The sequence below is a fragment of the Bufo gargarizans genome, chromosome 6, assembly GCF_014858855.1.
Source record: "Bufo gargarizans isolate SCDJY-AF-19 chromosome 6, ASM1485885v1, whole genome shotgun sequence".
Lineage (NCBI taxonomy): Eukaryota > Metazoa > Chordata > Amphibia > Anura > Bufonidae > Bufo > Bufo gargarizans.
In genome coordinates, this window is record NC_058085.1 from 64,641,619 (window position 1) to 64,665,192 (window position 23,574).

Here is a 23,574-nt window from a genome sequence, read left to right on the forward strand (position 1 = left end):
ACCAGGCCATTTTTTGCAAGTCTGACGTGTCACTTTATGTGGTAATAAGTTTAAAACGCTTTTGCTTTTCTAAGCCATTCTGAGATTGTTTTCTTGTCAGATATTGTACATAATTGTGACAGTGGTAAATTAGAGTCAAAATATTTCCTTTTTATTTATAAAAAAAAGACCAAATTTACAAAAAAATAAAAATTTGCAATTTTCTAAATTTACATTTCTCTGCTTTTAAAACAGATAGTGATACCTCATATACGGCAATTGTTATTACTTTTGAAACATAGGAACATAGAATGTGTCGACACATAAGAACCATTTCTTATCTGCCGACAAATTCTATGTTTCTAAAGTAATAACAATTATATGAGGTATCACTATCTGTTTTAAAAGCAGAGAAATTTAAATTTAGAAAATTGCTAATATTTGCATTTACATTTACAAACTTTACATTTCCCATATGTCTACTTCATGTTTGGATCTTTTTATAAAATACATTTTCTTTTTTTGGGGACCTTAGAAGACTTAGAAGTTTAGAAGCAAATCTTGAAATATTTCAGAAAGTTTCCAAAATCCACTTTTTAAGAACCAGTTCAGTTAATAGAAACCACCCATAAATGGCCCCATTTTAGAAACTACACCCCGCAAAAAATGTTCGTGTGAATGAGCCCTTTAAGTGTTCCACAAGACTTAAAGGAAATTGTAGATGAAATTTCAGAATTTCACTTTTTGGGCAGATATTCCATTTTGATCAATTTTTTTCCGCTAAGAAGCAAGGGTTAACAGCCAAACAAAACTCAATATTTATTACCCTGATTCTGTAGTTTACAGAAACACCCCATATGTAGTCGTAAACTGCTGTACGAGCACACGGCAGGGCGCATAAGTAAAGGAATGCCATATGGTTTTTGAAAGGCAAATTTAACTGGGATAATTTTGTTTTTTATAATTGTCTTTTTTATTAAAGCAATAGTTTCAAAAAAATAAGCATGCAAGGGTATTTGTCATTTTTACATGAGAACAAGAATGTTGAACAAATACATTCTAGGGAAGAACATTGGGCCACTTAGACAATAGTGGTCTGCATATTAACAAACATATGGAATCACAATAGTGTTGAAAGAAACCTATATAACTGTAAGATAAGATATCCATTTTGATAACCAGTATATTACCTATATCGTCCAAATAGGCATGTTATTCTAGGTGAACTTATTGCATAGGCCACAAATGAAAATAAGTAGCTAACAAGTGTATACAAAAAGCACTAAGAAAAATAATAAAGACTAAGACAGGGCAAGACACAAGGGTGTTATGAGGGTGAGAATAAAAGGTGAAAGATTTTGATGTTGGGTAATTTATCCGCCACAGATTGTTAACTTCCCTAGAGGTCCCTCTCCTTTTATGCCTATCAGACTTTTTCCTTTCTACATATTTGATAACTATGTTGACACATACAACCTCTGGTCTGCCTTTGGTGATAGCACTGTGGGTGATATACTCAAGAATAAAGTGGTCCCCTCCCTCTGTGATCTCCGGGCGTCGTTTCAGGTCTCGAAGTGGTCTCATATCCATTTCTCTCATTTCAGCTCTATCTGCCGACAATACTTAGATATGGTCCATAACAATTATATACCAACATGGTATGATACCATTTTACACTCCGCCACTTCCAGGAAAAAACTGATCTCATATTTCTACAATAAATTACTAGAGTCACACATTCTTGATAAACCAACATTTATTTTACAGTGGTAAAAGGACATGCAAGTAACTTTTAATATCAGAGATGTCTCTAAGATTCTTAATCACTCACATGGTGCTTCAAGATGTGTCAGATTACAGGAAAATTCATATAAGCTTATTACGCAATGGTACCGGTCTCCTACTATACTACATAAGTTTGACCCCTCCATCTCTCCGTTCTGTTGGAGGTGCCATAAGGAACCTGGTACGAACTACCACATAGTGGAATGCCCCAATATTGCCCCTTACTGAGAAGAGGTGTCTAAACCTGTCCAAAACATATACTCCACCAAAGAACCCCTGTCTCCCTCGCTCGTGCTTCTGAACTTGCCAACCCCACAATACGATTTGAGCAAGTTTTCTCTGTCATCACACCTTATTGCAGCAGCCAAAATTCTCATACCTCTACACTGGCTATCAGCACAAGTTCCCTCCCTAGCTGATTGGATACACAAAGTTTACGAAATTAGCCGAATGGAAGAACTCTCTAGTTGGGAAAATCTTTCTCACGATGTCTACCCAAATATGTAATCCCCTTGGTTTCATTAAAGTAATATAGCTAACACTATTCCTCCCATCTCCAGTGTCTAGGCCTTAAGTTAGCCTCCTTTCTCTTAAGGGGCCGACGTATTCATTTGTCATAAATGGTTCTCAGTTTCAGTATACTCTACAAAGTACAAAGCGCCAGGTAGCTCTTATATTGTCATTACCGCTTTTTTATAACTGTCTTGCTAGTCATGAGACCTCAGGTTTTTGTTTGTCTTTGCTTATGTCAATTGTATTAACAATGCGTTCTTTACGCTATTTGCATTTTGAAAAAGTAAATAAAGATTTGTTAAAAAGACATGAAAGTCTACGCTGAGAATGGACTGTAGTTCCAGCCAGGGACATTTGTGCAGAGTTCAGAGCATAAAGATTACACAATATAAGTGGGTTGCCCAGAAAGGTAGTTTTAAGTATAAAATATCTACCCTTTGGATCAGAAAGGGATTCAGTCTGTAAGGGACAGCTAGCAGATAACAGAATAGCCATAAGTAATAAAACAAAGTTCCAGCACTCACGTTTTCTTTGGTAGCTAAAATCCTCGTCTTTATTCAGGCAGTAGAAACAATGTACAGGACATGCACCCACTAGTGTAGCAACATTGACGCGTTTCGAATGAAGTTCTTATTCTTAACTGTGAGCAGTGTCTTTTCCAGGGATTAAATACTGGACTGGAAACACATGGTTCCACCCCCACCAGGAGAGATGGGGGAAGGGAAAAGAAGGAAAAGGTTGAGCCCTCTGTTCCCTGTATAAGGCACTGGATTTCCCTTTCAAAAGCCGCAAGTGTGCTACAATTTCTATGGGCACGTGTGAACTCGCCCACAGGGATCGATTTGATCGTGTGGGCTGGATGGTGACTGTCCGCACGTAAAATCTTATTTCCCATCACTTCTTTGCTAAATGTTTCTGTCTGTATTATGTGTCCCGGTATTCCCGAGAGTTTGAGATCCAGAAAGTTAACACAGTGTTGGTTCTCAATGTAGGTGAAATGTAAGTTGTAAGGATTATTCTCGAGATACTGCATGAAATCTTTTATGGCAGGTACATCGCCGCTCCAAATAAGGAGCAAGTCGTCGATGTACCTGCCATACCACACAATATACTCGAAGAATGGATTGTTAGTATTATATACATACCGTATGTCTCCTCCCAATAGGACGTCGTGAGGTTAGCCGATGAGGGCGAGTATTTTGCACCCATTGATACACATTGATACACCTGAAGTTTGGACATTAGCCCAGGTCATATCAAAGAAGGATCTCAAAAATGATGAGGTATCTTTGACATAACCTGGGATTCGCTTGACAAACGGCTGCAGGACACAGTCTAGCCAGTTACCTAATCTTTCTGTTAAAGATCCAATTCCACTGACTATGGGACCTAAGGGAGGTGAAAATTGACCCTTGTGGACTTTAGGGATGGCGTGCATTATAGGAGTAACTACAGACTCTATATTCAAATTGTTTTAGGTTAATATGTCCTTGATCAAATCCCATACGCAAGACTTCTGAGAATTCTATCCTATACCGCATAAATGGCTGTTCGAGACATGATTGGGTAAAACCCAGGATTATAAGTTTTGAACTCTTGTATGTTAATTTCCGTATTCGGAACAAACGATTCCCGGTGGAGATCGCTGAGACATGTAAGAGATAGTTTTTCTTTGAATAAGAGATTGCAATATTCGTTATCTACATCTCTAATTATACATGTCTGAGGGATATCCCCTCCAGCATCATCTGCACAGATATCACGAAAATGTCTCACAACAGTCAATTCTCTCATGAATTTATTGATATCTAGCAACGTCGAAAATAAATCAAAATTAACTGATGGCACATAGTTTAAACCCAATTTGAGAACTTCTAATTGTTCAGTTGTTAGAACTACAGCAGATAGATTTATTACATCCAATGAAAATTGTTGTTGATCTAATACTATCTTTTCTGTTGACGTGTTGATCTGGTGTGAGTTATTCGCATGTTTTCGTCCCGCACGATGGACTCGTTTTTTGATGATATAATAGGATTGTCCAATTTTCTATTTTCAGTATTCTGATTTTTGTTGATTTGAGATCCTTCTTTGATATGACCTGGGCTAATGATTACAGATGGTTGACAGTGGATGTAATTTCTTTGTATCTTTCGATTCCACATAATGTGGCAATGCTTGCACTCGAATTTCACTTGCACAGGTATAGCAGTTTTTCTCATGAGTTCATTGATTATGTTTTTGTTGTGACTCAGTTCCTGATGTCTCACAATTATTTTACCTTCAATTCTATATATTATATCCAAACTTCAGGTGTATCAATGGGTGCGAAATACTTGCCCTCATTGGCTAACCTCACGATGTCCTATTGGGAGGAGACATATGAATATAATACTAACAATCCATTCTCAGAGTATATTGTGTGGAATGGCAGGTACATCGACGATATGCTTCTTATTTGGAGCGGCGATGTACCTGCCATAAAAGATTTCATGCAGTATCTCGAGAATAATCCTTACAACTTACATTTCACCTACACTGAGAACCAACACTGTTAACTTTCTGGATCTCAAACTCTCGGGAATACCGGGACACATAATACAGACAAACATTTCGCGAAGAAGTGATGGGAAATACGATTTTACGTGTGGACAGTCACCATCCAGCCCACACGATCAAATCGATCCCTGTGGGAGAGTTTACACGTGCCCATAGAAATTGTAGCACACTTGTGGCTTTTGAAAGGGAAATCCAGATTGTTATGCGGCTAGCACAAAGAGCTTACCCTGGGTGGATGATATCTAGAGGTCTGGCAATTGTCAGAAACAAAACTAGAAGGGAACTTTTGTTCCCCTTACAAAGTCTTTCTTCAAGGGACAGGATTACAAAGAAAAAGAAATACAAAGGGGCGAATGATTGCGGTGACATCAGCAATAGGAACATTGTGGTAATGTAAACAGTGCTGGAAGGTGTGTTGTCCCACTTCAGGTGCCTCAGATGGGTGAGACAGATAAAATCCAGAGAGCGGCAGTAGTCTCAGCAAAGCATAGTTTGCTGAGACATTTTTGTATACATTTTCTGGGCTGGATTTTACTAGGACTGGTGGCTAGGCTTGGTAGAAGGAGTTGCCAGTCCACACCCTTCCAGTACGGGTTTTCCTTTCTACCTGAGCTGATCGCAGGTGAGGCCTGCTGTAATCAGGCTGGCATAAAGCGCCTCAGAGTAGGTCAGTCTGGGAAGGGAGAAGGGTCTGTGATACTGGAGCAGAGGCTCTGTATGTGGTCTCAGTTAGGAGGACTGAGGGGCCACAAGGCTATGCAAAGCCTGATCTCTCCCCCGTGTGGACTGATGCTTGATGAGTGGAACCTGCTGAGGCTTGGAGCTTGAGACCCTGACACTAAGCGGTACTTAGAGGTGAGTCAGGGAAACCTATATGTTTAGGTAGAGCCCAGCCGAGCAGGAGTTTGTTTTGTAAAACTGTTTATGTTTACGCGGATATGCCACAATAAAACACAGTTTTGGCCCTTATATTCTGGTGTCTGTGAAGATGACTGTGAGTGTGACCCCCTGAAAGAGAGCTACCCCTTACATATGGTGGAGGATGCGGGCAAGTTGTCCGTGAAGGAAGGGCAACAGTCGGTTGCTAGGGGCAACAACAAGAGAAAGAGCAGGTGCTGCTGAATCCTGCTGTGCTGGAGTTTAAAGGGCCGGAAGCCTGTTTATTCGGTGGAGCAGGGGCTGCTCATGCTATTGTGGACTATTTTTGCTGTGGTGCAAAAATTTTAAGGGCCAGAAGCCCAGAAAAGAGACTGACCTGTTTTGTTGTGTTGCTAGAGTACTGTCTGTTGTTATGGGGTGGATGGAGGATTTCACCAAGCAGCTGATGCAGGCCAATCTGAAGGCTAGCCAAAGGCAAGTGATGTGGCAACAGGAGCAGGAAAAGCTCATGTGCGGGTTGGATAAAGAGACGTCCTAACCCAAGGCGTTTCCCATGGTAACCCCTGTGCGGAGGAACTGGGCAGTGACCTCGTGACCAGGAGCCAAGAACTGCAGGTTCTCAGGATGAGGTTGGATGCAGAGGTGGTATTTGCTGTTGCCGAGGGCAACCGACGGGAAGAGAGTTAGATAGAGAGCAGTGCGGCTCTCAAGAGTTCAAGTGTTTTCTGCCAAGGTGTACAGAGTCCTAGAGAGGATATGCGAAGATGCCGTAATGCTGTTGCTAAGAGCAACCAACCACGACAGCCTGCAGCTGGCCGGAAACAGAGAGAGTGCTGCTGGAGATGTCGCCAAGTGGGAAAGTGTGCACCTGATTGTCCTATGACCAGGAATCAAATATGGGAGGTTCCCAACATCCCGGAGAAGGAAAATGACTGCTGGGGAGACGTGCGTACAGCACTTGGGAGCGCCAACCCCGTAACGGCTGTGGGTAAGAGCGTTCCAGTTGTTTCTTATACAGCCGTTAAAGTGACAGTGAGCACGGCTCCGGAGGTTGGGCATGTTGCTGACCAGTGCCCTAATGCCTCAGAAGCCCTGTGTGGTGCGCCAAGCCAGTCGGTGTAAAAACACCCGGACTAGAGACTACTACACAAATGTGTGACCTTGTGGAGAAGGGCAGTCGAATCCAGGCGTTGATGGACGCAGAGAGCCAGGTGATCCTGATACCTGCCAGCCGGGTGGCTGAGAACTATGTGCGGGACTTTAATGGAGTTAGCATGAACTGTCTGGTGGCTCTCCCTGAGTGTGAGTGTGAGACTCCAGTGCAATCTGGGACTTGTGAACTTTGTGATGCAGTTTCATGTATACAGTACATAATGTGTTATTGGGCCTTGATATTGTTTTGTTGCTGTGGGGTAAGGTAGACACTTCTGCAGAACCTGTACCTGTCCCTTTAAGTGAAGATCTAAGGGAGCTGTACTTTGACCTCCATGGGGAAAGAATATTGACCATTGAAAACAATGGTGCTGGTAAAGTGAAAAGTGATAGTGACAAGAGTGCGGAAATGCATACAGAAAATATGATGTCCTAGGAAATATGTGGTGATATACCTTTTTCGTTGCAGGTTGTGGTCAGGGGAGAAGCGCCCTCTGGTGGTAAAAATGTAAATAATAATGAAGCTTTATTTTCTGCATCTGCTATTTTTCATGAAGATCTATATGACTTGATGAAAAGATTTGAAGAAATGCATTTAAGTAGTGTGGAGCAAAGCACAGCTCCAGCTCAGTGTTTGACGGTGCAGGAAAATATGATAGGGCTAGATGGTGTACCACACGTACCAGAGGTGGATATGCAGTCTCCAGTGTTTTTTGGTTACTAAGGAAGTGTCCCAAGTGGGGGTTAGCTCATCGGTGCCCCTAGAGGTCAGGATTGATAATGACCTGAGCAGTATATATGACGTATATGCTGTGACCGATAGCAACTCAGAGAAAGAAGCTACCATGTCAAGGTCTTGCAAAATTAAAGTAGTTGCTAGTAGCGACCAGACAACAGTTATTCCTGACGTGACGAGAGTTAAGTGGGGAGACGTCAGCCTAGTGACTGAGACCTATACGCAGGCAGTGGTAGATGACCAGACGTGTCAGAACAGCTGCAATCAGAAAGAGATGAGTGAGCTGAAGGATCTACTGCCTGATATCCAGGTGAAGAGTAAAGGCTCCAAAGAAGCACAGAAAACTGCGGTAGACACAGACAATGTGCTTAAAGAAGCCCTGGGTAGAACCCCCACAGCGTGCCCAAAAGAGAATTGTGGTACGCCTACATCTGCTGCTGCAGCAGAGCAAAGCGGCGAGCAGCTGGAACAGGAGGCCAAAGAGCGGGGCGCTTCCATCACGTTTGTGTGCAAAACCAATAACAAACTTCAGCGAGAATTGGATGATCTGATGGTGGACCTGGACCACCAGAAGCAAATTATGTCTCATATAGAGAAATACGGCTCGGCCCGATATGCCGAAGAACGTGACCGAGCTGAGGCTGATGTTCGGCAGAAGGAGACCAAGGCCCTCTCCTTGGTTAGAGCCCTTGAAGAAGCGCTTGAGGAGCGAGGTGAATGTGAGAGGCTGAACAAGCAACCCATAGCAGAGATGGAGGATCTCATGAGCTCTAAGGATGATGTCGGCAAGAACGTCTATGAGTTGGAGAAGACTAAGCTTGACGAGTTAGAGGCAAGAGCTTCTCGAGATGACAGGTTGGCTCGATCAAAGGAAAATGAGAAACCTAAAGAGGAGCACCCTCTGAAAGATGCCAAGAATTCAGATCCTGTTAAGAATGGGCCCGAAGATGGTGGCACTGCACTGCCGGCCGAGGCAGAGAAGATGGAAGAAGTTTCTTCTGAACAAGTTGATGAAGCTGATGTGGAGGCAGAAGTCATGAGACTCATGGCAGTGAGTAGCCAGGACCGGGTCATGAAAGATGTCCCCTCTGCCGTCAATGCCTTCCAGAAAGCCAGCGGTCTGCTGGGGAAGAAATATGAGGATACAAACGGCCAGCATGCAGATGTTATCTACTACTGTGAGATGGCTCTCCTAGAGCCTGCCCGAAAGGAGAACAATGTCCTGGGTGACCCTCTGGAGGGAATGCCAGAAGATGAGGACTCTGATGACGACCCCAGTGTCTCCACTCTCCAGTACCTCCAACCTTGATGAGAAAGAGGAGGGGTTAAGAAAGCAAGTATATGATGCCATGTCCGAGGAGGATGAGATGGCTAACAAACTGAATAAAGACTCAAAGGCTGAAGAAGCTAAGGCCGATGAGTTGGAGTGGGAGAGATTCTCGGATGCTCCAGAGACCAAAGATAAGGCGGAAGAAGAGTCGGCCGAAGTGGGCAAAGCTACTGAAGAAGCAAAAGACTCTGAAACTGAAGCCAAACCTGAGCTAAACCCTGTGGGGAGTAAAGAAAAAAGAGAAGTGTTATCTGTTGATAGAAGAAAGAAACAAAGTGAGTGTGAACACCAAGCGACACCAGAGCGGCTAAAGGGTGGTATAAAACTGACCAGCTGGATCTCCAACAAAAGGAGGAGGCGGGAGCTCCCTGTGGAAAACACGGCTGTAGAGATTGCGGAAGTTAGAGGTCGTGGACCTAAGAAGAAATCTGGAAAAGGAGCAAGCCAGAAAGCTAAGAAAAAGTTCTCCAGCAAAGAGGAGAAGGGGGAGTCCCTCAGTCTGTTAGGTAGAAAGTCAGTGTTTATGAAAAACCAAGCTCTGCTAGCATGGGGGTGGCAGAATAGAGAGAAATATGTGACACTGACCACATCATGGTACGATGTGAGAAAATCCCCAGACCTCCGGGATATGTGGTAATGTAAACAGTGCTGGAAGGTGTGTTGTCCCACTTCAGGTACCTCAGATGGGTGAGACAGATAAAATCCAGAGAGTGGCAGTAGTCTCAGCAAAGCATAGTTTGCTGAGACATTTTTGTATTCATTTTCTGGGCTGGATTTTACTTGGACTGGTGGCTAGGCTTGGTAGAGGGAGTTGCCGGTCCACACCCTTCCAGTACGGGTTTTCCTTTCTACCTGAGGTGATCGCAGGTAAGGCCTGCTGTAATCAGGCTGGCATAAAGCGCCTCAGAGTAGGTCAGTCTGGGAAGGGAGAAGTGTCTGTGATACTGGAGCAAAGGCTGTGTGTGGTCTCAGTCAGGAGGACTGAGGGACCACAAGGCTATGCGAAGCCTGATCTCTCCCCCGTGTGGACTGATGCTTGATGAGTGGAACCTGCTAAGGCTTGGAGTCTGGGATCCTGACACTAAACGGTACTTAGAGGTGAGTCAGGGAAACCTATATGTTTAGGTAGAGCCCAGAAGGGCAGGAGTTTGTTTTGTAAAACGGTTTATGTTTACGCGGACATGCCGCAATAAAACACAGTTTTGGCCTTTAAATCCTGGTGTCTGTGAAGATGTCTGTGAGTGTGACCCCCTGAAAGAGAGCTACCCCTTATAACATATATAGCTCTAATAAAGATACACAAGTTGATCAATGTGAAACTAAGGAGGATATGCCTAAACTTGTCTTAACGTACAGCAAGCAGTTTGAAATAATTCAGCAAACAATTAAAAAGTATTTGCCAATACTGTATGATGACGATATATATTTGTATATGTACAGTCATGTGAAAAAATTAGGACACCCTTTGAAAGCATGTGGTTTTTTGTAACATTTTTAATAAAAGGTTATTTCATCTCCGTTTCAACAATACAGAGAGATTAAAGTAATCCAACTAAACAAAGAAAACTGAAGAAAAGTCTTTTCAAGATCTTCTGTAAATGTCATTCTACAAAAATGCCTATTCTAACTGAGGAAAAAGATAGGACACCCTCACATGTATTCCCTCTTAAATTGGCTCAGATCTCACACAGGTATATCACACCAGGTGCACATAATTAGTAGATCGTTACTCTGCATGTTGAATGAGGCTTGCCCTATTTAAACCTCAGACATTTAGTTTGGTGTGCTCCTGACTGTTGAAGTGAGAGTGAGCACCATGGTGAGAGCAAAAGAGCTGTCAGAGGACTTCAGAAAAAAGATTGTAGCAGCCTATGAGTCTGGGAAGGGATTTAAAAAGATCTCAAAAGATTTTGAAATCAGCCATTCCACTGTCCGGAAGATAGTCTACAAGTGGAGGGCTTTCAAAACAACTGCCAACATGCCCAGGACTGGTCGCCCCAGCAAGTTCACCCCAAGAGCAGACCGCAAGATGCTAAAAGAGGTCTCCAAAAACCCTAAAGTGTCATCTCGAGAACTACAGCAGGCTCTGGCTACTGTTGATGTAGAAGTACATGCCTCTACAATCAGAAAGAGACTGTACAAGTTTAACTTGCATGGGAGGTGTGCAAGGAGGAAACCTTTGCTTTCCAAGAGAAACATCGAGGCCAGACTGACATTTGCCAGTGATAAAGTTGACAAAGACCAGGACTTCTGGAATAATGTTCTTTGGACAGATGAGTCCAAAATTGAATTATTTGGACACAACAGCAGAGGACATGTTTGGCGTAAACCAAACACAGCATTCCAAGAAAAGAACCTCATACCAACTGTGAAGCATGGAGGTGGAAGTGTCATGGTTTGGGGCTGCTTTGCTGCAGCAGGACCTGGTCAGCTTACCATCATAGAATCCACGATGAATTCTACTGTGTATCAGAAGGTGCTTGAAGAACATGTGAGACCATCAGTTAGAAAATTAAAGCTGAAGCGGAAGTGGACCATGCAACATGACAATGACCCAAAACATACTAGTAAATCAACCAAAGATTGGCTGAAAAAGAAGAAATGGAGAGTCCTGGAATGGCCAAGTCAAAGTCCAGATTTGAATCCCATTGAGATGCTGTGGGGTGACTTGAAAAGGGCTGTACGTGCAAGAAACCCCTCAAACATCTCACAGCTGAAAAAGTTCTGCATTGAGGAGTGGGGTAAAATTTCCTCAGACCGATGTCGAAGACTGGTAGATGGCTACAAGAACCGTCTCACTGCAGTTATTTCAGCCAAAGGAGGTAACACTCGCTATTAGGGGCAAGGGTGTCCTATCTTTTTCCTCAGTTAGAATAGGCATTTTTGTAGAATGACATTTACAGAAGATCTTGAAAAGACTTTTCTTCAGTTTTCTTTGTTTAGTCGGATTACTTTAATCTCTCTGTATTGTTGAAACGGAGATGAAATAACCTTTTATTAAAAATGTTACAAAAAACCACATGCTTTCAAAGGGTGTCCTAATTTTTTCACATGACTGTATATGCTTATATATTTATGTATGACAGTTTGTAATATTTTGCATATGTAATTTTATATCGTGGTTATGGGAATTGTCACTTTATATATAGAGGCCTCTATATATACAGGCACACGACAATACAATTTTTTTTTACTGTCTCCATATTCTGAAAGCCATAGTTTTTTTTTTTTGGGCGACTGTCTTATGTAGGGGCTAATTTTTTTCGGTTTGAGATGATGGTTTGATTGGTACTATTTCAGGGTGCATATGACTTTTTAGATCGCTTGGTATTACACTTTTTGTGATGTAGGGTGACAAAAAATTGCATTTTTTTTACACAGTTTTATTTTTTTTATTTTTTACAGTGTTCACCTGAGGGGTTAAAGTCATGTGATATTTTTATACAGCATGTTGTTATAGACGCGGCAATACCTAATATGTATACTTTTTTAATTAAAGTTTTTGAAACAAAAAAAATCATGTTTTAGTGTCTCCATATTCTGAGAGCCATATTTCAATATATTTTTTTTTTTGGGGGGGTGATTGTCTTAGGTAGGGTCTCTTTCTTTGCGGGATGAGATGACGGTTTGATTGGTACGGTTTTGGGGTGAGTATGGCTTTTTGATCACTCGGTATTACACTTTTTGTGATGTAAGGTGAAAAAAAAATGGCTTTTTTGACAGCGTTTTTATTTTTTATTTTATTTTTTGACGGATTTCACCTGAGGGGTTAGGTAATGTGATATTTTAATAGACGTGGTTGTTTTACGAACACGGCGACACCTAATATGTCTAATTTTAAAAAAAATTCACTTTTAACATGATTGTTTCAGCACAGTTTTTATTTTATTTTTTCTATGGCGCTCAGGTGAGGGGGTGGACCATGTGATATTTTTGTAGAGCCGGTCGTTACGGACACGCCAATACCCAATATGTCCGGTTTTCTTTTCTTTTTTTTTACAATTTTATGTTTTATTTTAGGACATTTTATTATTTTTATTTTTTTTTACTTGAAACTTTATTTTATTATTATTTTTTTTACTTTTTATTTTTGTCTCAGTCTGGGACTTCAACTTCTGGGGTATGATCCCCTTGGCAATAAATTATAATACAACCTGTATTGTAATGCATTGGCTGTCAGCTTTTATGCTGACAGCCTGCCTCTGAGACCCAGCCTAAGGGCTGGATCTCACAGGCTTCCGTAGAATGCAAACCCCGATGCCTATGCAAGACATTGGGCTTGCCTTCTCTGCCATCGGGTCCCTGCCACTGCAGCGCGGGGACCTGATGGGGAAGCGGAGGGCACCCGTACCCTCTGCGAACCCTCTGCATGCCACTGTCAGCTTTGACCGTGGAATACAAGGGGTTAATATGTCAAGTCTATGTCGCTGATCGGGAGGGCGCTGCTTCTGCACCCACCCGATCAGCCCGCCGTACATGTACGGCACTGGTCCTTAAAGGGAACCTGTCACCGGGATTTTGTGTATAGAGCTGAGGACATAGGTTGCTAGATGGCCCCTAGCACATCCGCAATACCCAAGCCCCATAGCTCTGTGTGCTTTTATTGTGTAAAAAAAAAAAAGATTTGATACGTATGCAAATTAACCTGAGACGAGTCAGTGCTCTCTCAGGCTTGTGCACCAATCATCACCAGAGCAGGGAGAGAAGCTGACATCACAGGTCATGTGACCCTCAGTGAGAAACCAGCAACTGGAGATAAAGTAAGTGAATTGTAAAGTCCTTTCATTTGCCTAGTTAGAAACATACCGTACAAAAAACAAAAAAATAACTCGGACAACCCCTTTAAGGGGTTAACTTTATTTTTTGTCCCACTTTGGGACTTCAACTTTTGGGGGTCTGAACCCCTTTACAATGCATCACAATACTTCTGTATTGTAATGCTTTGGCTGTAAGTGTATTACCAGTGTAATACACTTACAGCTTCCTGCTTGTGAGATCCAGGGGGCTGGATCTCACAGGCTCACACGGATGGCAGCCACAATGCCTAATGAAGGCATCAGGCTACCGTCCAAGCCATCGGGTCCCCGTCACAGCAGTGTGGGGACCCGATGGACACCCCACACCCGGCAGGATACCGCACATGCCGCGGTTAGCGCTGACTGCGGCAGTGCAAGGGTTAATGCATCGGCATTTTCACTCATGCCAGCGCATACAGCAGGGGTCCGGCTATCAGTGACTGCCGGACCCCTGCTGCTGATCGGATGGGCGCAGCTCCTGGGATTTGTGACCCTGTTTCTAGCACCGTACATGTACAGCGCTGGTATCCTACGGGTTAATGCACCATGATATTTTAACAGCACTTGCTGTTGGTGGCAGTGGCGCACCTTTAATAAATGCAGATCACTGAACTGCTATGGGGCCCGGCACTGATCGCCTTCTCTCCCTCCGTTCAGAGGTGAAAATACTGGATTTTCATGCAGCCTCTGCTAGTGGAGCTCAGTGCAGATTATTGTAGCTTCCATTGCACTGTATAAATTCCTATGCAATGAGCTCCCCCTAGTGGTAGTTGCAGGCAGACTGCTTTGTACTATGAGAAGTGAACATGGAGAATTTATCAATTTATCTATGGCAATTGTTTGGTGTAAATATATTGATAAATTTGCTGTTCAGAATGAGCACCATATTTTTGACGCACCTGTTTTATTTTTCCAAAACAGAAGTCGGATAAAGTGAGTGAGGCCAAGGGCAACTTTTTTATTACAATTTTTTTTAATTAAAATTTATTTTGCTTAATAAAAAAAATTGTAAATTCCTCAGAAATCTGGGGCATTGTGCTTTGTGTTCTGAACTGAGTGTTTGACGCAGGAGTACTGGGAAATGAAAGTGGCACAGGTTTGCTACAGCCCTATGAGATCTGTGTATGCCCCTGGTTGGTGGTCAACGGCTATGCTGTTTCCCCTCTACGCTTTGTGGGTAAGCCACAGTATGATGTACATTGTGTCCGCTAGACTCTTAAGCGCTTGCTTAGCAACAGCTACGCTAATCTCTCCTATGTTTTGCGATCATGCTTGTCATGACGCTGTAGGTTTGTCACGGCTGAGGATGGGGGAAAATCCTCAATGGCCAAGCTGCTGGAAAAGGGGGAACATAAACAGCTCTATGGATATGGCAGGTGAACAAGGAGTTCCACCTACCTGTCACAGCCTTGCTGACTGGATCCCTGTGCTGGCAAGGAGAAGTTCAGAACGCATCCGCACACAGGGACCCAGATCCATAGCTGCACAAAATCACAAGGAAACATCAAGTAGACATCACACATAACTGGACATAAACTTAAATGTGACATAATGGTTATGACCACAGGGGTGGCTCTCACTGGCAGGTAGAAAACACAGGAGGCTGCTCCAGCAAAGCATGGCTGAAGCAACCCTCAGACCTGTGCTAACAGTGAGGCTTTATAGGCCAAGAAGCCACACCCCACAGTCGGACACACCTAGTGACACACACACACACACTGGGAAGGGAGTTAACCCTTCCAGCACCAGAGAAGGGAAACACACATTAAAGGAAAAGTGTTCAACTCACTAACACACACTGTGGCTGTTGCTGCAGGCAACGACATGGGTGGCACTCATGTCCTGGGAGTCAGCCCGAAGGCCGGGACACTGCCACCACATGTACATCATACCAAACGTTGCCACGGGCAGCCACAGTGAAAGGAAGATGTCCGTGCGCAGCAAACATAAAACACAGTGCACACCAGACATACAAAAGTGCATACACACACGCACACAACTCCAAGGGAACCGCACACATCACTGTTGTCCGCGGCAACAAGCTGCGGTTGAAACAACAACCCAAACCGCGGGCAACTGTATGCGGCTCCCAAGAAGTCACGGCCATAGCCGTGGCCGTGACAAGGTTATGATGCATCTGGTGCCTCTTCAACATTATACATCATTGACGTTTCTGTTATGACGAAGCCAGAGCATGTGCAGCAAGATTCTGAGGAGCTGGAGCAGAGGATGAGAGTGGTAGTGGCCCTGGTGATGATGAGTCATGGTGTACCCCCTCAGGCCTTCACTCGCTGGGGTCTGTGCAGTGAATGAGGGCCCCCTATATTTCATCAGGGCATGCCTGTAGCTATGGTAGTTTTGGGGTGCCCTTGATGTTAAAGGTCCGTGTGGGTGCAAAGCAGGGCATGAAATCGTGCAATGGCCAGTGTGTGTTGAAAGTGGGAGACCAGGCCAGATGAAACCTAACTAGAGTCTCTATTTACTGTATGCAGAATTGAAGTTGTAATACATCCAGCAGTAGTTTTATACAATGCAAGTCCTCCAAGATGTCCCAGCATGAGCTAAACAGATGAATATGGCATTGGCCCTCAAATTACTCTGGCTAAAATATCTTCTATAGGGATCTCTAGATAATAGCTGTGCCCTTGCAACCGTGGCTGTAGTGTCCACTATTCTGGATGTGCAGGGTGTCTTAACTTGTTATCTCTCTGCAGCAGCAGGGTCTGGATCACTTTAAACTGGGTTATCTTGCTGTCTCTCTCTCGCTGTAGCCATGCCCATCCTCGTCCTTTAGTTTTTGCTTGCCTCTCCTGGAGCTTGTGGAGGTGACTGAGGCTCCAGAGGTTGGAGCTGGAGTATATGGGAGAGGAGCACATGAGACTGCTCCTTCTTCCTCCTTTCTACAGCTACTCTGATCAGAAACTTCTGGAGCTAGGGGGTGGAGCCAGCCCTCACTCTGAGCTCCAGAGAAACAAACCAAACTTTGCAGATAACCCCAGGTCTGGGGTTCTGTACATCCACTTTCCATGTCTGTGCAGACCTATTGTTGCTTTACCATCAGGACACTTGCTTAAAGAGAACCTGTCACCGGGATTTTGTGTATAGAGCTGAGGACATGGGTTGCTAGATGGCCACTAGCACATCTGCAATATCCAATCCCCATAGCTCTGTGTGCTTTTATTGTGTCAGGAACATGACTCATCTCAGGTTAATTTGCATATGTATCTAATCGTTTTTTTTCCAACAATGAAAGCACACAGAGCTATGGGGACTGGGTATTGCGGATGTGCTAGCAGCCATCTAGCAACCCATGTCCTCAGCTCTATACACAAAATCCCAGCGACAGGTTCCCTTTAAGTAGTCTCTCCAGGATCCAACAGGTATGTCCATCGTGATCTGTTTATGTTCTTTTCTGATGTTATATTTGCAACTGACGCTTTATGATGATATCACTCTGGTTAGGACTCACTATGATGATGTCACTAATTTATGGGTATATATTAAGTTGTTATTCATGTTGTATGCAGCCAAAACATTGGAATAAACTATACACCTTTTGTTTATGTCCTTATGGAGTGTTGCTTCTACTTTCCATTTGGGACCATGTTAGTGAGTTGGTCCAAACCCCACATTGGTGAGCACCCACACTACTTTTGATTTTTGTTTGCTCCTTGGGGTGCTGTTTCCTCCGTTTTTGTATTTTGCTTGTGAGCATGAGCATTTGGACACCAAGGGGTTAAGTCACAGGGGTCTTGGAGACATCCACCATGTTGTCAGGGTTGGTTTTGTTAGAAAAATAGGCTAAAGAATGGGTGACCCATGGAAGGACCTTAGTGATGTCACCAATACTTCTGTATAGCAGCATATTGTGAATTTACTGGCATCCTATTACGTACTATTACATTGTGTTGCCGTATTCTGTGAGCCATATTTTTTCTAAATGACATGGCTGTGTAATGGCTTGTATTTTGGGGAAAGAGTTTACATTTTCGTTGGTATCATTTTGAGGTACATACAGCTTTTTAGAAGGTAGGATGTCAATTTCTGGCATTTGTTTTCACCAGTGTTCATTGTGCAGTTTAAATAATGTGATCATTTTATAACCTAGATCTTTATGAATGTGGTGATACCAATTCTGTGTCCTTTTTAATTTTTTAACATCATAAATCATTTTTATTGGGGCGAAAAGGTTTTTGTCTGTTTTTCTTTTATTTAAATAGTATATTTAAAAAAATACTTTTTTATTTTAGTCGCTGTTAGGATCACGGACTTAGATTAAGGATAGGAGCCTGCAGGGTCACGCACTCCGTCATCCAAAACGAATCAGTCTTAGCTGCCACCACTCGTCATATCAGGCTGACGAGACACCTTGCATTAAATAAGGCCCAAGTACTGTACAACTGCTAGCAGTCACAGGTTAATAAAGCAATCTAGGTTAGGCTTCGTTCACATCACCGTTCAGGAGCAGGAGAACGGAAAGGACGGATAAGCACATAACTGACGCCAAACTGAGTCAAACGGAGCCCTTAGGACCCTATAGACTATAAGCGGAGACCCTATAGACTTTAGCGGAGACAAAAGTCCTGCATGCACAACTTTTGTCTCCGCTCCAAAATCATCTTCTGAGCGGAAACATAACGACCCCATTATAGTCTATAGGGTCCTAAGGGCTCCGTTTGACTCAGTTTGGCGTCAGTTATGTGACTTTTCCATCCTTTCCGTTCTCCTGCTCCTAAATGGAGCAGGAGAACGGAAAGGCTGAACGGTGATGTGAACGAAGCCTAATGCTTCTTCTAAGGTCATGGAATCCTTAGAACACAAGAAGGCTCTTATTAAAGTGACGTTTTAATTTAAAAAAAAAAAGGACAGTGCATAGACACAAGACACATGGACGGGGTTATGACCCAATACTGGAATGTAAAGGGAGGGGTTGCCTACTCCTAACAAGAATTTTGATATTTGATATTTTTTTGCGGTGCGGACGGATCACGGACCTGGGTCTGCATCTGTCTGCAGAAACCGCACAGATGTTGCCCGTGCATTGCACTGAACGGCCAGCACACGTTCATGAGCCCTTAACCGTTCTTTTACCAGGTATGGACCATCGCTTCTAGACCAGTTGTGGTTGAGATCGATAATATGACTTGCAGCTAATGTAACTGGTGTGATCAAGTACAGAACTCCCATACCGGCCACTTCATATCTGCGCCACATCGGTCGTCATAAATCCTGGACTGGACACGAGCAGTGTATAATGTGACAGAGAAATAAATTCCAGCCAGCAAAGGAAGCAATATGGACAATCACAATACATTAGTAAGTGCCTTGTATTAACTCTGTCTACATCATAAATGCCATTTGCTGAAGTGAGACAACCCCTTTAATTGAGTATGGCTGACATTTGTGGCATATATTTCTGCCATAGAGTGGAGAGCCTCGAACATCCATAACCATAACTCCTTTCATTCTCCACCTAAATTGGGCAGCTGGTAGGCCACCTTACCAGGCTGGTCACAGATATGGGTCTCACATTTATCAGACATTTATAGCAGATCCATAAATGTCTAAGTTGGGTATAAACTTTTAAATAAAAATCAATAAATGAATGCCCCAACCACATAAGATGATGTTGCACCCCAGTCCAGATGTTTCCCCATGCCTGCCTCCACCATATCCAGGGAGCAGTGAGTCTCCTGTACACTCATTACTTACCTTCTCATAGCAATATGACCACCAATCAAATGTTTTCAGGTAAAGTTTATTTAATATAATAGAATTTTTTTTTAAAATATTTTCAGGTTGATATTCTCCTGACTTCTGTATTCTCTGGGCAACATTTGAGTTAATCACTCTGTTGATGCAGACGTCCACGAGAAGCTGAGAGCGGGCGCCCCTGAGCTCTTCCTAGTAGCGCTGGGACATTAAGAAAGAAGAATGCATCGTAATATATGCCATTATTACAGTCCAGCACTGAGCATACTGGAGGAAATTATATATCATACTATACCTGATGTGGTATAAGATGGTTATTCTTCACACGTGTTCTGCAGTGTCCCACTAGGCCACCGCTAGTGGTAAAAACAGGGATATTCTACAGCACTTTATGTGATATGTTCCTGATGATCTGTGTTATAGGATGTGATATGTTCCTGATGATCTGTGTTATAGGATGTGATATGTTCCTGATGATCTGTGTTATAGGATGTGATATGTTCCTGATGATCTGTTATAATGTTTTGCACTGGCTTATACCATCTGTGTTATGACTTTAGATATAAGCTGTATGCTAACCACGGGTTAATCCATGTCCTGAGATGCTTTCTAGAACAGGGTTCCTCAACTCCAGTCCTCAGGGCCCACCTACCAGTCATGCTTTCAGGATTTCCTTAGTATTAAGCAGGTAATATAATTAATGTCCATGCATCAGGGCTTACCCCAAGTATTAATTCTGTGGGACATTCTCAAATCCTGAGCGGTAGGTGGGCCTTGAGGACCAGATTTGAGGAACACTGTTCTAGAAGCAAGGCCAAGCTTAAGCCCATAAGCTGGCCTTTCCTTGTCTTACTGAGTTCGGTGTGTTAAACCAAGGCTGCGGAAGGACTCCGGTGAACCTCTGAATAGAACCTAGGACTCCCGCGCTGCAAGGCACCGGTGCTAACCACTGAGCCACCATGATGCCCGTAGCAGATGACCCCACAGCCACTTGCCATGTCCCCAGTCCCTGAATTCTGGAAAACCGGAGCACAGTCGTCTCTTATGTCTATTGACTGAGACAGGGGTGAGATTCAAATTTTTTACCAGCAATTGTGAATTCGAGTTAACCCTTGCCGTATTTGTACAACATGAAACTACAGCTCACAGTATGAAACTACAACATGAAACTACAGCTCACAGTATGACCTGAACAATTTGTAAGGGGATGCTGGGAGCTGTAGTTTCACAAACAAGAATGGTTATGAATGCTGTAGGTTATGAAGTAGAGCAAGAACAGATACATAGATGGAATCAGGGCCTCAGATTGGGCAGCATAACCTGGTGGCAGATCCGTTCAACACTTTACCCTCAACTTCCTCTATATGCAGCTATACAGAACATCTCGTACGGACAGCAGAAGATACCTGAGCTTCTTCGTGTGGATGGCACTTTCTGAGAGTAAGTGGCTAGAGCAGTGCCTTGAATGGAAGGCAAAGGCTGTTCGGATCCCGGAGATTTTACAAGGACTTTGGGAACTCCTTTAAGAAAATATTGAGAAATATCCATGAAAAATACATTTCTATGTGTAAGCGTTACCCATTTAGACTGATTTACATTCCAGAAAAGGAGGCTTTTCTTCACCCAGGGAACGCTGCGGAATACCTCTTGGCACACAGGGCACATGCCAGCTACAACCGAAAAAGATGTGATCGAATATAAATCTGTTTACTGCCCACATAAAAATGTTGTAAAATTTGGTTGATTTACTGCTAAGTATTACGTTTCCTTACTGGACTGTCGTTATGGGCATCTCACCGGGTGAAATAAAGAATGGTAGGGATTAATGGTAGGGTAGGCCTCCGCTACCCCTTTCACTATCCTAACCCACCCGAGAGAATACCACTACACTCTGCCGGAACTAATGTTTATGGCCACTTCTTTGCTATTACGTATGTGAGGCACACAGCGGGCACCATTTATAGGGAGCACCCCGCTGACACAATTGTTTTCAGGGCATACTGGTCCTGCTGTTAATAGGGGAACTCTGGCTGCCATATATATGTGTGTTATATGTGTAGTAATATAATTTCTTTGTACAGTATGACAGTGGTATTTATGTGCACCATATGGTGGCTTTACTCTACCTGAAACTTTGGCAATAGGTAAACTTGAGAACTTGCTTGGCATATTTATAAATAGTGACCAAGGGGGTCAATTATTAAGATTAAATATGCCTATATTAGGTGTATTTCAGGCGCAGATTTTGGCGCATCAGCTCGTTGCGGAGCAATCTGCGACTTCTCACCGCTCACGCCAGGGGTAGGCGGGGAAAAGGACAGGTCAGCAGGCCCGTCTTATTTACCATTTTCTACGCCTGTTTTAGGCGTAGAAAAAGGTCTGAATGTAAGACAGCAAGGAAGATGTCTTACATTTAGAACTGGCACAGGATCCGCTGGCGCCTCTTCATAACTTCGGCGGAACCACCGCCAGCTTAGGGGTTTCTTAAGACCGGGGTCTAAAACGCTGGTCTTAATAAATGCGCCCCCAAAATCATTCTATTTAGATGAGAACAACTAATGTGCAGAGACAGAGAGTTAATAAAAATAACAGTAGAGGACTAAAGCTGGCCATACTTATTCGGTGACAGCTCTCTCTCAGGAAAAATTAAAAAATTATATAATAGTATAAAATGGAAATGCAAAAATGGAAAATTGCTGTGTATTCAAAGGGTTAATACATATCTGTGGGTTGGAACTAAAAGCCTTTGCTAAAGGTTGCTTGCCATCTACCTAAGAGCCAATGTCAGTTCTACTACATAGTGGCCCAATTCCTCTGAGAACATTCTTGCTCCCTTCTTACCATAACGAATATCGGCAGATGTGGCAGAAGAACAGCTGGAAAGATTCTCTTTTCTCTTCAGATTACATCCACTTGCTTTGTGATGAGTAGCAAGTTCTCTCCTGCCATCTTTAGGCTTAATTGTTGGTAAATGGTTGCCCGTCCTGCCATGATAGATGTGCCCATCCTGGCCTAATACCAATACTTCTTCTTTCTGATGGAAGGGTGGAGTGGAAAATATACAGTCATGTACACACTGGACAGATTTGCCGTTAATTAAAGTTCAACCACATTGACATTGAGGTTTTTGAAAACCAAAATCTTAAATTGAGTAAAGTATGAGCACAGTCTCTGAGATGTGCAGCCTGCCATCGCTGCCATTACAAGGTGTCCAAGTCATTGTCAAATTCACATCAGTATGGGGCAGATTTTCAATGTGGACTTTGTTGCAGATTTGCTGCGAATCGGGCCTGTGTGAATATGCCTCAATGGTATGAAAGCAACCATTAAAAACTAGGTAACAAATCCTGTACTTTTCGCCCCAATAAAGATGCACCTGATTAAAAGACACACTTAGGTTTTGGAGGAGGAAAATCAGGAAAAAATAATATTTTTTTTTATCAGACCTCAGATCAGACTCCCAATCTTCATCAGACCTCAAATCAGAATCCCTATTTTCATAATACCTCCAAATCATACCCCAAATCTTTATCAGACCTCAGTTTAGACCCCCTAATCTTCATCAGACGCCTAAGCTTTATCAGACCTCAGATTGAATCCTCCAATCAGGCACCAATCTTTATCAGACTGCCAAACTTTATCAGACCTCAGATCAGACCCACAAATCAGACACCCAATCTTTATTAGACCTTAGAACAGACCCCCAATCTTCATCAGACCTCAAATCAGGCCCCCATTCTTCATCAAACCTCAGATCAGACCCACAATATTTATTAGACCTCAGATCAGACCCCACAATCCTCAGCAGACCTGAGATCAGACATAAGATAAATAAATGAACTTATCTCCTCTGCTCCGAATGGCACACTCTTCCTGCACTCACTGCTCCCTGGTCTTCCTCCAGGCTGGACTGTGTCCTGAGGACTCACAGTGTCAGGTCAAAATGCACGCCTACATGCAATACATCTTGACGATATACGCATTAAGAACACAGTGCAGCCCGAGGCCCGGAAGAAGATCAGGGAGCAGTGAGCACAGCGAGCACTAGCAGAGCTATAGTCACCGTGCCCTGTGCCTCCTGCACACTGCAATTTTTGCTCCACTTTTGGGGGGGGAAAGTGCGTACGGTTTGT

General features: G+C 43.2%; 1 protein-coding gene across 5 annotated transcripts in view; it reads right to left on the bottom strand.

Annotated features, from left to right (window-relative positions):
* Nucleotides 1-19,527: 19,527 nt before the first annotated feature.
* The window catches only part of LOC122940917 (glutamine-rich protein 2-like), a 72,920-nt gene continuing 68,873 nt past the window's right edge, over nucleotides 19,528-23,574 (bottom strand). For all 5 annotated transcript variants that reach the window (XM_044297845.1, XM_044297843.1, XM_044297844.1 and 2 more), the window contains exons 19-21: nucleotides 22,283-22,475; nucleotides 20,848-20,961; nucleotides 19,528-19,642 (exon numbers count right to left, since the gene is read on the bottom strand). In XM_044297845.1, the coding sequence (XP_044153780.1) occupies nucleotides 19,572-19,642; nucleotides 20,848-20,961; nucleotides 22,283-22,475 (378 nt within the window). In that variant the 3' untranslated portion in view covers nucleotides 19,528-19,571. The remainder of the gene's footprint in view (nucleotides 19,643-20,847; nucleotides 20,962-22,282; nucleotides 22,476-23,574) is intronic.